The sequence below is a fragment of the Chiloscyllium plagiosum genome, chromosome 28 (assembly GCF_004010195.1).
Source record: "Chiloscyllium plagiosum isolate BGI_BamShark_2017 chromosome 28, ASM401019v2, whole genome shotgun sequence".
Classification (NCBI taxonomy): Eukaryota; Metazoa; Chordata; class Chondrichthyes; order Orectolobiformes; family Hemiscylliidae; genus Chiloscyllium; species Chiloscyllium plagiosum.
The window spans coordinates 7,719,924-7,730,311 of NC_057737.1; the positions used below are offsets into that span (position 1 = coordinate 7,719,924).

A 10,388-nucleotide genomic window follows, 5' to 3' on the forward strand; every position below is an offset into this window, starting at 1 on the left:
CTCTTGGGGGGGGGGGGGGGGGGGAGGAGTCCACAACTAGAGGGCATAGGTTAGGGCGAGAGGGGCAAGATATAAAAGAGACTTAAAAGGAGCACTTTGTCACGCAGAGGGTGGTGCTTGTGTGGAATGGGCTGCTAGAGGAAGTGGTAGAGGCTAGTACAAATGCAACATTTAAAAAGCATCTGGATGGGTATATGAATAGGAAGGGTTTGGAGGGATAGGGACCGAGTGCTGGCAGGTGGGACTAGATTGGGTTGGGATATCTGGTCGGCATGGACTGGTTGGATTGGAGGGGCTGTTTCCGTGCTGTATGTCTCTATGATTTTAGAAATCTGCTCAAAGCATGTTTCTTTGTCGTCACCACACCCTCGCATTTGTTCCATTTCACCCTGTAGAGTAACTTCTGTCAATTACACCTGCCCTACGCTATGTGATAGACCTTACTTGGTCCTTGTCCCATCCAACCTTTTCTCAAAACCTATTTCATCCCAAATATTCCCAGTTCTGATGAAAGGGCACAGACACAAAATATTTGTTTCCCTCCTGCCACAGATGCTGCTTAACTGGAGTGTCCCACCCCTCCAAAGCATTTTCTTTTTATTTCAGATTTCTTGCATTTAGCAGCACTCCAGATAGAGAGGGTGCCAGGCCCAGTTGGAATAAATCCTAGATTTGAGGGAAGGGAGCAAATAGTGGAGGTCATAGAGAAATACAGCATGGAAACTCACCCATGCCGATCAGATATCCTAAATAATCTAGTCGCATTTGCCAGCACCTAGCCCATATCCCTATACCCATTCAGACGCCTTTTAAATGCTGCAATTGTAGCAGCCTCCACAACTTCCTCTGGCAGCCCATTCCATGCATGCACCACAGTGATGTGAAAAAAATGGCCCCTTAGGTCCCTTCTTTATCTTTTCCAGAAAATTTCCAGGCATCTCTGAACACAGGATTAGTCCTGGGGGACTGGAAGATTGCAACTCTGACACCATTGTTTAAGAATGAAGAAATGGATAACCCAGGAAACTAAAAACCTGTTAACTTGATGATAATAGCAGGAAAACTGATGGAGGCCATAACATAGGATTAGGTAAATATACACATTTAAGAAAAATGTATTAATACTAGACAGTCAACATGGCTTTGTTAAGGGCAGGTCATGTCTAACAAATTTAGTTGAATTCTTTGGAGAGGTGACAGGCAGTGGAACAGGATAGTGCTAGTAGTGTAGATGTTGGATATTTGAACCTTCAGAAAGCATTTAATACAGTGCCACAAGTCCAGTTGGTTCGCAAATCATAAATGTTTGGGTCCTTGACAGTACTGATTAGAAATTGGCTAAAAGATAGTAAACAGAGTAGATAATAGATGAGCATTTCTCACATTGGAGACAAATTGAAACTGGTGCACTACAGAGAACAGTGTTGGGACCCTTGCTCTTGCTGATTTATATGACGATTTGGAGATGGAGATTGAAGGCAAAATCTCCGAATATGCAGATGCTGCTAATCTAGTGAGAACAGTGATTTGTGAGGAGGATGCTGAGCAATTTCAGAGGGATGTTGGCAAGTTGGCCAAATAGGCAGACAGTTGGCAGATGAATTTCAGTGCAGTGAGATGTGAGGGAATGCATTTTGGCAGAATAAATCAGAGACACTACAGTCTCAATGGAACAACTTGAGCAGCACAGACGAACCTTGGGGTTCAAATGCTTGATTCTCTGAAGACAGCCAGGCAAGTTTTTATTTTGGTCAAGAGCGTGGCACTGGAAAAGTACAGCAGGTCAGGCAGCATCTGAGGAACAGAAAAATCATTTGCCCGAAATGTTGATTTTCCTGCTCCTCGGATCCTGCCTGACCTGCTGTGCTTTTCCAGCACCACACTCTTGACTCTAATCTCTAGCATCTGCAGACCTCACTTTGGCCAAGTTTTTATTTTAGATCATTTACAGAATGAGGGCATTGCTGGCTTGGCCAGCATTTATTGCCCGTTCCTAATTACCCAGAGGGGAGTTAAGAATTAAGCACATTGCTGTCGGTCTGGAGTCACAGGTCGGCTAGACCAAGTAAGGATTGCAGTTTCCCTCCCTAAAGGGCAAATTGAAACAGTTATTAAGACAGCTTGTAGAATCCTTGGTTTTATAAATAGAGGCACAGAGTATTAAAGCAAGGAACTAATGTCACACCAAATGATTGGTCAGACCACATTTGGAATATTGTCTTCAATTCTAGAGACCAAATTTAAGGAAGCATGTTAAAGCCCCATAGCCGATTAAAAGGCAATTTACTAGAATTATCCCAGAAGTGAGGGATTTTAGATACTGGGAAAGATTAGAGATATTGGACTTATCACCTGGAACAGAGAAGATTAAGAGGTGACCTTACTGAGGTGTTCAAAATTATGGACAATTTTGACAGGGTAAAGAAGGATATGCTGCATCTACTAGTTGGTGCGTCAGTAATTAGGGGTTGCAATTTCAAGATGGTTAGCAAGAAAGCTAGGAGGTGAGGTGAGGAAGAACCCCTTTACTCAGAATTGTTAAAATTTTGAATGCACTGCCGAGAATGGTGGAGGTGGATTCCATAGGATGTTTCAAAACAGAACTAGATATATATTTGAAAGCTATGAATTTATAGGGTTACAGTTAGAGTTGGAGAATAGGACTAGCTGGGTAACTCTTTTAGGAGTTGGTTCTGACACAATGGATGAATTGGCTACCTCCTGTATTGTAAAATTTTATTATTCTATGATCCACAGCATTCGGATTTCAATTAACAAATGTCCATTAATGACTTTCAATCATTCCTCGAAAACACAACTGCTGCTGTTGGCTAAACTGTTATATCAAGAGACAAAAAAAACTACAGATGGAAACCAAAAGCAGACAAGCAGGAGACTGGAAGAACACAGCAAGCCAGTCAGCAGTAGGGGTGACGAAGTCAACGTTTTGGGTATAACCCTGCTTCATGAATAGAGGTGGAGGTACTGGGAGCTGCAGATAAAAAATAAAACTGGTGGTGATTAGGGAGGTGAAAAAGCTTAAGAGTGGCAAAGCAGTGAGGTCTGATTCGTAATTACAGGTGGTGGGTACAACCTTTGCTGGTCGATGGGAGGAATGAATCCAGTTGGTAGCTGGAAGGGTCAGTCGGAGGGATGGAAAGGAGGAGGCAGAGCTTTAAAAGGGAGTCAGGAGATGGGTGGGAAGATTATTTGAAATTGGAGAAATCAGTGTGGAGTCCTCCGGGCTGTCGGCTGCCCAGGTAAAAGATGAGGTGCTGTTCCCCCAACTTGCAGTGTGATTTGCTGTGGCAATAGAGGAGACCCAGGATGGACATGTCAGAGAGGGAGTCAGAAGGGGAACTGAAAGAATTGAAATGGGTTATTGAATTAGAACTGTTGTATCAAAGCTGTTGATAACCAAAGATTTTTCTCCTGCTAAGCAATCGTCAAGTCAAAGCTACTTAGTTCAAACAATAAAAAGTTAAAATTGCTACTTACATATTCTCTTATGTTCTACTCTCAATCTGTTCCTGCCTGATGCTCACAAGCTAAACATTTTTTTTTAAGTTTTGGTCAACAGTGTGTGCCTCTTCTCCCCTACCCTGTTCCACTGCAATGAAAATTTCAGCTAATGGAGTACAGTTCTGGGAAAGGGTCACTGGTCCCAAAATTTTAATTGTGATTTCTCGTCACAAATGCAGACAGACCTGCTGAGCTTTTTCAGCAATTTCTGTTTTTGTTTCTGATTTCCAGCATCAGGAATTCTTTTGGTTTTTATTTACTGTTCCACTGCAAATCTGCCAATCAGTCTTTCAGTCATGGCTCAATTACTGGCTTATATTTATGAAGTACCCTCTCTTCACATAAAAAGCAACATACAAAAGTGGTCATGGAACTGCTTCTGCAATTAGACTGGAACTATGATTCTTTATTAGCATGCTAATTTGTGTAAAATTCAATGAATTGGTTGAACAATTAAATCACTTTGCTAGCTGGTGCAAAGAAATTCTGATCTGCAATACTTACAGGACAGTGTATGGATTCCATCACTCATCAGCACGCGATACCTTGGGGGGCCATTTGTAATGCGTCGGATACTCTATATAAATCAAGATAAATTGCTTTTATGGCAGAAACAATATTGGCTGTAAACAACAATTCTATGTTACAATTGATTTGCATGACAGTAAGCAGAAGGGCCCTTTCCACTTTGCATATTAATCCAAAATACTTATTACCTTAATTTAATGTTGCAGTCAAAACAACTTGGAACGTGCAAGATTGAATCACAAGAGTGGTATTGCTACACTTTGTTGGCTTCCAGGGTATAACTTATACAAAACTGATACAAGGTGGTCAAAAACTGGGTAGCTTTAATAATTGTTTAATAACCACCATGCTAGACAGAAGTGACTCCACTCCCAGAATGTACTAACCATGTTTCTGTCAAGTGTTCTCCTTCGCAGGCCTTCAAGGTAGCTCTTCAAATTCAGCTGGTCCATTTGGTTACTCACAGATTTGTTATAATAGCTTGTGAATGTATTTTATAAAACAAATTGTAGCCAACTGACTACCATAGCTCATTTTTATTAGCAAGTAGTTCTACATTGTTTGCAGTCATTTTCAGTAATTAAAAATTAGGTTATGCAGAGGTGCTGTATTGATTTGCGACAAACTCATTTGCAACATTAATCAAACTGCATCAAGTTACCACTCTTAAATACATCAGAATTTTGTTTAAAACAGAATTTTATGAAAGATATAATTGATCTAGTTCATAACAAATTTGGTATTGCAAATACTTTTGAGGGGTTTACCTTGCCATTATGAATACTGTCACATAAATAAATAAATCTGACTGCTTAGTATTTTATAAAATTAATTGCCACAAAGAACGATAACTTAAAATATGTAGAATCATACATTCAAAACAATATTTTAATTGCATTTGGATCTGTTTTTGTGCACAGCTAGCCATACTCAGACTGCAAATCACATTTAGCACACAGTTATGTTAGACATTTACATGTTATGTCTTGCCAAATCAGTTAACCTAATTAAAAGGCTGTAACCTAGAATTTAAAATAAGACACTTACAATAACTTGTAAAAGTGGCTGTGAAGGTGTTCCTCCTTGAACTATTGACTGAAAAACAAAATTGAAGAGTTATTCTTTACACTGGAATTACAAACTGTTACTTGAATCACAATTGGGATGGGCTATTACATCGAAGTATTTTCAACTCAAGTTGAGAAGTGAGTCTAGAATACAAGATCATTCACATCCAGAAATATTTAACTTTCAGTTAGGAACATCCTATCCACCCATTAGCATTTCTCACAAACCTATGTTATCAGAATTTTAAATTTTTTATTTTATTTTTCTGTTATGATTCTGGACTGAAATGGGAAGATAACTGTCTTACCTTGAAAAGGACTGCTACTCATTTTAAGTGGTGTCTACATTGCCTTCAGTTCAAGCCGCCAGACAAGCCAAGCTACAATTAAGTTGGGAGTCATGGTGTGTGTATGAATGAAGATTTGAACACCACAGTAGCTGATTTGCTCAGAGAATTTGATCCATCATCTATGACAAAGGCCTTTTGCTTGTCAATAACTACTTGCTTAGCTTCCAGGTAGCCAATTAGTCTAATCTAGAGTTGGAAAAATGTTTCCCTCATCAGTCACTATTAATTGTAGCTTTTAACCAATACATCAGACCTAAATGTGGTAAGGTGCCTCCTGAAAGCAAATCAAAAGTACATGAAGGTCAAGAAGCAACAAATCCTAGCATGCCAGAAAAACCATCTCAGCAAACCCAGTTTATTGAGACCATTAAGTTGCCTTTCTGTTTTTCTCTCTACCCATGATGCCCATTGTTTTTGTTTGAATGTGCGTGGATGGAAGTTTTAAAAGGGGATTAGTGTTTAAGTAGTCCTTTGAAGATGATTAATCATTGTTTACTTGCAGCTGTATTTATTTGTAGTAAATTGCAATCACTGTCAAGTTCAGAAACCGACCATACTTTCTATCAGTTTGGGTCTAGATAAATTGGAAAGATTTTATGAAAATATACAAAATTAATTTTTGCAATAATTCTAGGAATAGCAAGGCTGGATTTCCAGGACATGCCTCGGTGAAATGAAACAATCAATACTATAGGTATGAATTAAGTCTCATCTCCACAAGCTAACTGAGGGAAGCATCTTCAGCCCAACCACCATCAGCTGTTTCAGCAAAGATATTCCATCCATCATAAAGTTGGAAGTGTGCATGTTCACAATTCCTGAGATGCTGAAGTAGTTCATGTCTAAATGCAGTAAAAACTGTATAAAGAGGGATTTGGACTGACAGGTCAAGTGACATGTGTGCCATACAAGTGCCAGACAGTAACTATTTTCCATGAGAGAGAATCTAATCATAGCCCCTTGACAATCACATGACCAGCACTGAAAACTTCACCATCACCATCCACATAGTTACCAGTAATTAGAAATTGAACTGGATTACTTGTACAAATACTGTGACTACAAGAGCAGGTCAGAGACTGGTAATCCTGCAGCATTCACTTCATCTGTTGATTCCCCAAAGCCGTACACCATACCCAAGATACAATTCGAGTGTTGATGGCAGACACCCCAGTTGCCTGGACAAGTGCAGCTCCAACAACATTTAAGATCCTCATCACCATCCAGGTCAAAGCAGCCCACAGAACTCACAAATAACTGCAGCTTCCTTTCCAAGCCACTCATCCTGACTTGGAAATATATTGCTATCCCTTCAATGTCACTGGGTTAAAATCCTGGAACTCCCCTGCAAACAGCATTATGGGTGTACCTCTAGCAGATGGACTACAGAGGTTCAAGAAGGCAGCACTGCTGCTCAGTGGTTAGCATTGCTGCCTCACAGCGCCAGAGATCCGGGTTCAATTCCAGCCTCGAGTGATTGTCTGTGTGATGTTTGCACATTCGCCCAGTGTGTGTGTGTTTCCTCTGGGTGCTCCAGTTTCCTCCCACAATCCAAAGATGTGCAAGTTTGGTGAGTTGACCATGCTAAATTGGCCAGCGTTCAGGGATGTGTAGGTTAGGTGCATTAGTCAGGGATAAATGTAGAGTAATCATATAGTGAAATGTGTCTGGGTCAGTTAATCTTCCGATACTCGGTGTGGACTTGTTGGGCCAAATAGCCTGTTTCCACACTAAGGATTCTATGAATATTAGGCGGTTCACCAACACCTTCTCAAGGCCAACTAAGGATTGGCAATAAATGCTGGCCCTGCCACCGACAACCACATCTCAGGAGTGAGCACACATTGAAAGTCAATGCCTGCATCATTTTCACAAGTATGTGGATTTTCAAACTCAACAATATACTTACGTTCAGCACAACGTAGGACAAAATGACACCTCAACCCATTTTGACGTAAGATCTTGAACCTCAACCAATGTCACCACAGAGGACGCCGCACCATACTTGTTAAATTAATGTCCTGGTGAGTGGCAAATCAAGCAAGTTGTGAAAAGTTCTATATTATGTATTGTGCCTCAATTGCCTAAATCAGAATTTCAAGGTTCTGAAAAATATACCAAATGCTGTAGGAATATTAAGTGCTTTATGCCAAAATTCTACCTGGTTTGGGCTTTCAGGTAACTAATATTTTTATCTGGTCTTGAATTGTCTTTCACAAGCTACTGTGTCTCTCACTTCCAGTTAGTAGAATCGCATGCTTTTGGCGCATGTGAAAGATGACAAAAATACACAATTACCTACTTTGCTTAGACATGTTTAAAAATGCAAGTGACAAAAGTTAACAAAAAGGGGAAATTATAAAACACGAGGAAGAGAAGTAGTTAAACCGCTTTATCTCTTTCACAATGCATGTTAAAAACTATGGAGGTTTTAAAAGTGTCACTTTAAATTTAAACTGCAAATGCCAAAAGCTTGCTGAAGTTGGTGTACACAATGCATAGCTACTGCATAAAGCAGTTGCATCATTTTGATGTTTTTGTGAATTGGTAATAAATGACAAGTTGTACACAGGGAATAAAGCCCTGGCAGTCTTAAGGGGGTCAGCAATCAGAGAATAATCCTATTTAACATATCAAAATCTGAACTACTGACAAAGCTTGCCATTTAAATGGCAAGTCCTTCAAAGAACTGAGGGAAAAGCTTATGATTGGGAAAGACAGAGGGCTAATTCGATATTTCAGCACAGAGCAACTTGGACATCTTTAGGCTAGAACATAATTCTTTTTATCTACAAATAGAGACTGAGTAACAATGTACTTATAGGGCAGTAATGTGCAGGATTGCAGGCAGCAGAGGGAAAGAGGGTAAGGATGCACGTGGCACTAAATTTAACAGGCTTTTCAAGCAGACAGCAGAAGCATGTCAAATATCACCTGCCTATGTCACCAGGTTCTATTTTGTGTCCTATAACCTTTACTTTAATTAAAATAAAATTTATCTTTCTCCTTCAGAAACTGACTAACCTGTGGAGCTGACATCACAACAGTGAGCATTCGCTGCCCAGTGTATCTGCAAGCAATCTTTGCTAGACTAATTCAAAATTGAAGGTGTTGTAAATTTCTGGTACTTCTTCATACTATTGAAAATTGCACTCAGCTTGTGTTTTTGTAGTTAAAGTGCCCTCCAAAACATGTACACCACAGGAGAGTTATCAAATGATATTAATGCTGAACCATAGAAAGTGGTGTACATACATGGAAAACGTTCACTCAAATATTTTGGAAACACTGGGGGCATGAAAGGCCATTCATAAACAAAATCTCCAACTTCTATTTGATAACCACATTTTTTTTAAACCTTTCAATAACCCATTTTATCTCAAGTATAGGCCTCTCTCTGCCATTGCATAATATTTAGCCATCAATAATATTATTGGCTTTACTTATATGATGGTTTCACTGCTTAGTGATGTTTTCAGGTGCCTGGGTATTTGGCCAAGCTATAGGTCATCTGTCCTCAGACTACTTTCTATGGGTTTTTATAAATACATTAAGGACCAAAAGGATAACTAGAGAAAGAAAATAGGGCCCCCTCAAAGATCAGTAATGTGGCCTTTGTGTGGAGCTGCAGAAAATGGGAGAAATACTAAACGAGTATTTTGTATCAGTATTTACTGTGGAAAAGGATATGGAAGATAGAGAAAGTAGCGAAATAGATGGTGACACCTTGCAAAAATGTCCAGATCACAGAGGAGGAAGGGCTGGATGTCTTGAAACACAAAGGTGGATAAATCCTCAGGACCTGATCAAGTGCACCCGAGAACTCTGTGGGAAGCTAGAGAAGTGATTGCTGGGCCTCTTGCTGAGATATTTGTATCATCAACAGTCATAGATGAGGTGCCGGAAGACAGGAGGTTGGCTATCGTGGCGCCACTGTTTAAGAAGAGTGGCAAGGACAAGCCAGGGAACCAAAAACCGGTGAGCTGGACCTTAGTGGTGGGCAAGTTGTTGGAGGGAATCCTGGGGGACAGGATGTACATGTATTTGGAAAGGCAAGGACTGATCAGGGATAGTCAACATGGCTTTGTACGTGGGAAATCATGTCTCACAAACTTGATTAAGATTTTTGAAGTAGTAACAAAGAGAATTGATGAGGGCAGAGCAGTAGTGTGATCTATATGGACTTCAGTCAGACGTTCGACAAGGCTCCCCATGGGAGACTGATTAGCAAGGTTAGATCTCATTGAATACAGGGAGAATGAGTCATTTGGATACAGAAGTGGCTCAAAGGTAGAAGACAGAGGGTGGTGGTGGAGGGTTGTTTTTCCAGACTGGAGGCTGTGACCAGTGGAGTGCCACAAGGATCGGTGCTAGGCCCTCTACTTTTTGTCATTTACATAAATGATTTGAATGCGAGCATATGAGGTACAGTTAGTAAGTTTGCAGATGACACCAAAATTGGAGTAATGGACAGCGAAGAGGGTTACCTCAGATTACAACAGGATCTTGACCAGATAGGCCAATGGGCTGAGAAGTGGCAGATGGAGTTTAATTTGGATAAATGAGAGGTGCTGCATTTTGGGAAAGCAAATCTTAGCAGGACTTATACACTTCATGGTAAGGTCCAAAGGAGTGTTGCTGAACAAAGAGACCTTGGAGTGCAGGTTCATAGCTCCTTGAAAGTGGAGTCGCAGGTAGATAGGATAGTGAAGGTGGTATTTGGTATGCTTTCCTTTATTGGTCAGAGTATTGAGTTGGGAGGTCATGTTGCAGCTGTTGGAATATTGCGTGCAATTCTGGTCTCCTTCCTAACGGAAAGATATTGTGAAACTTGAAAGAGTTCAGAAAAGGTTTACAAGGATGTTGCCAGGGTTGGAGGATTTGAGCTATAGGGAGAGGCTGAACAGGCTGGGGCTGTTTT

At 40.4% G+C, this 10,388-nt stretch overlaps 1 protein-coding gene across 1 annotated transcript in view; it reads right to left on the reverse strand.

Moving 5' to 3' along the window:
- The window catches only part of rpa1 (replication protein A1), a 99,022-nt gene that overhangs the window by 87,458 nt on the left and 1,176 nt on the right, over nt 1-10,388 (reverse strand). Inside the window, exons 2-3 of the mRNA XM_043718171.1 lie at nt 5,098-5,145; nt 4,027-4,099 (exon numbers count right to left, since the gene is read on the reverse strand). Coding sequence (XP_043574106.1) covers nt 4,027-4,099; nt 5,098-5,145 — 121 coding nt within the window. The remainder of the gene's footprint in view (nt 1-4,026; nt 4,100-5,097; nt 5,146-10,388) is intronic.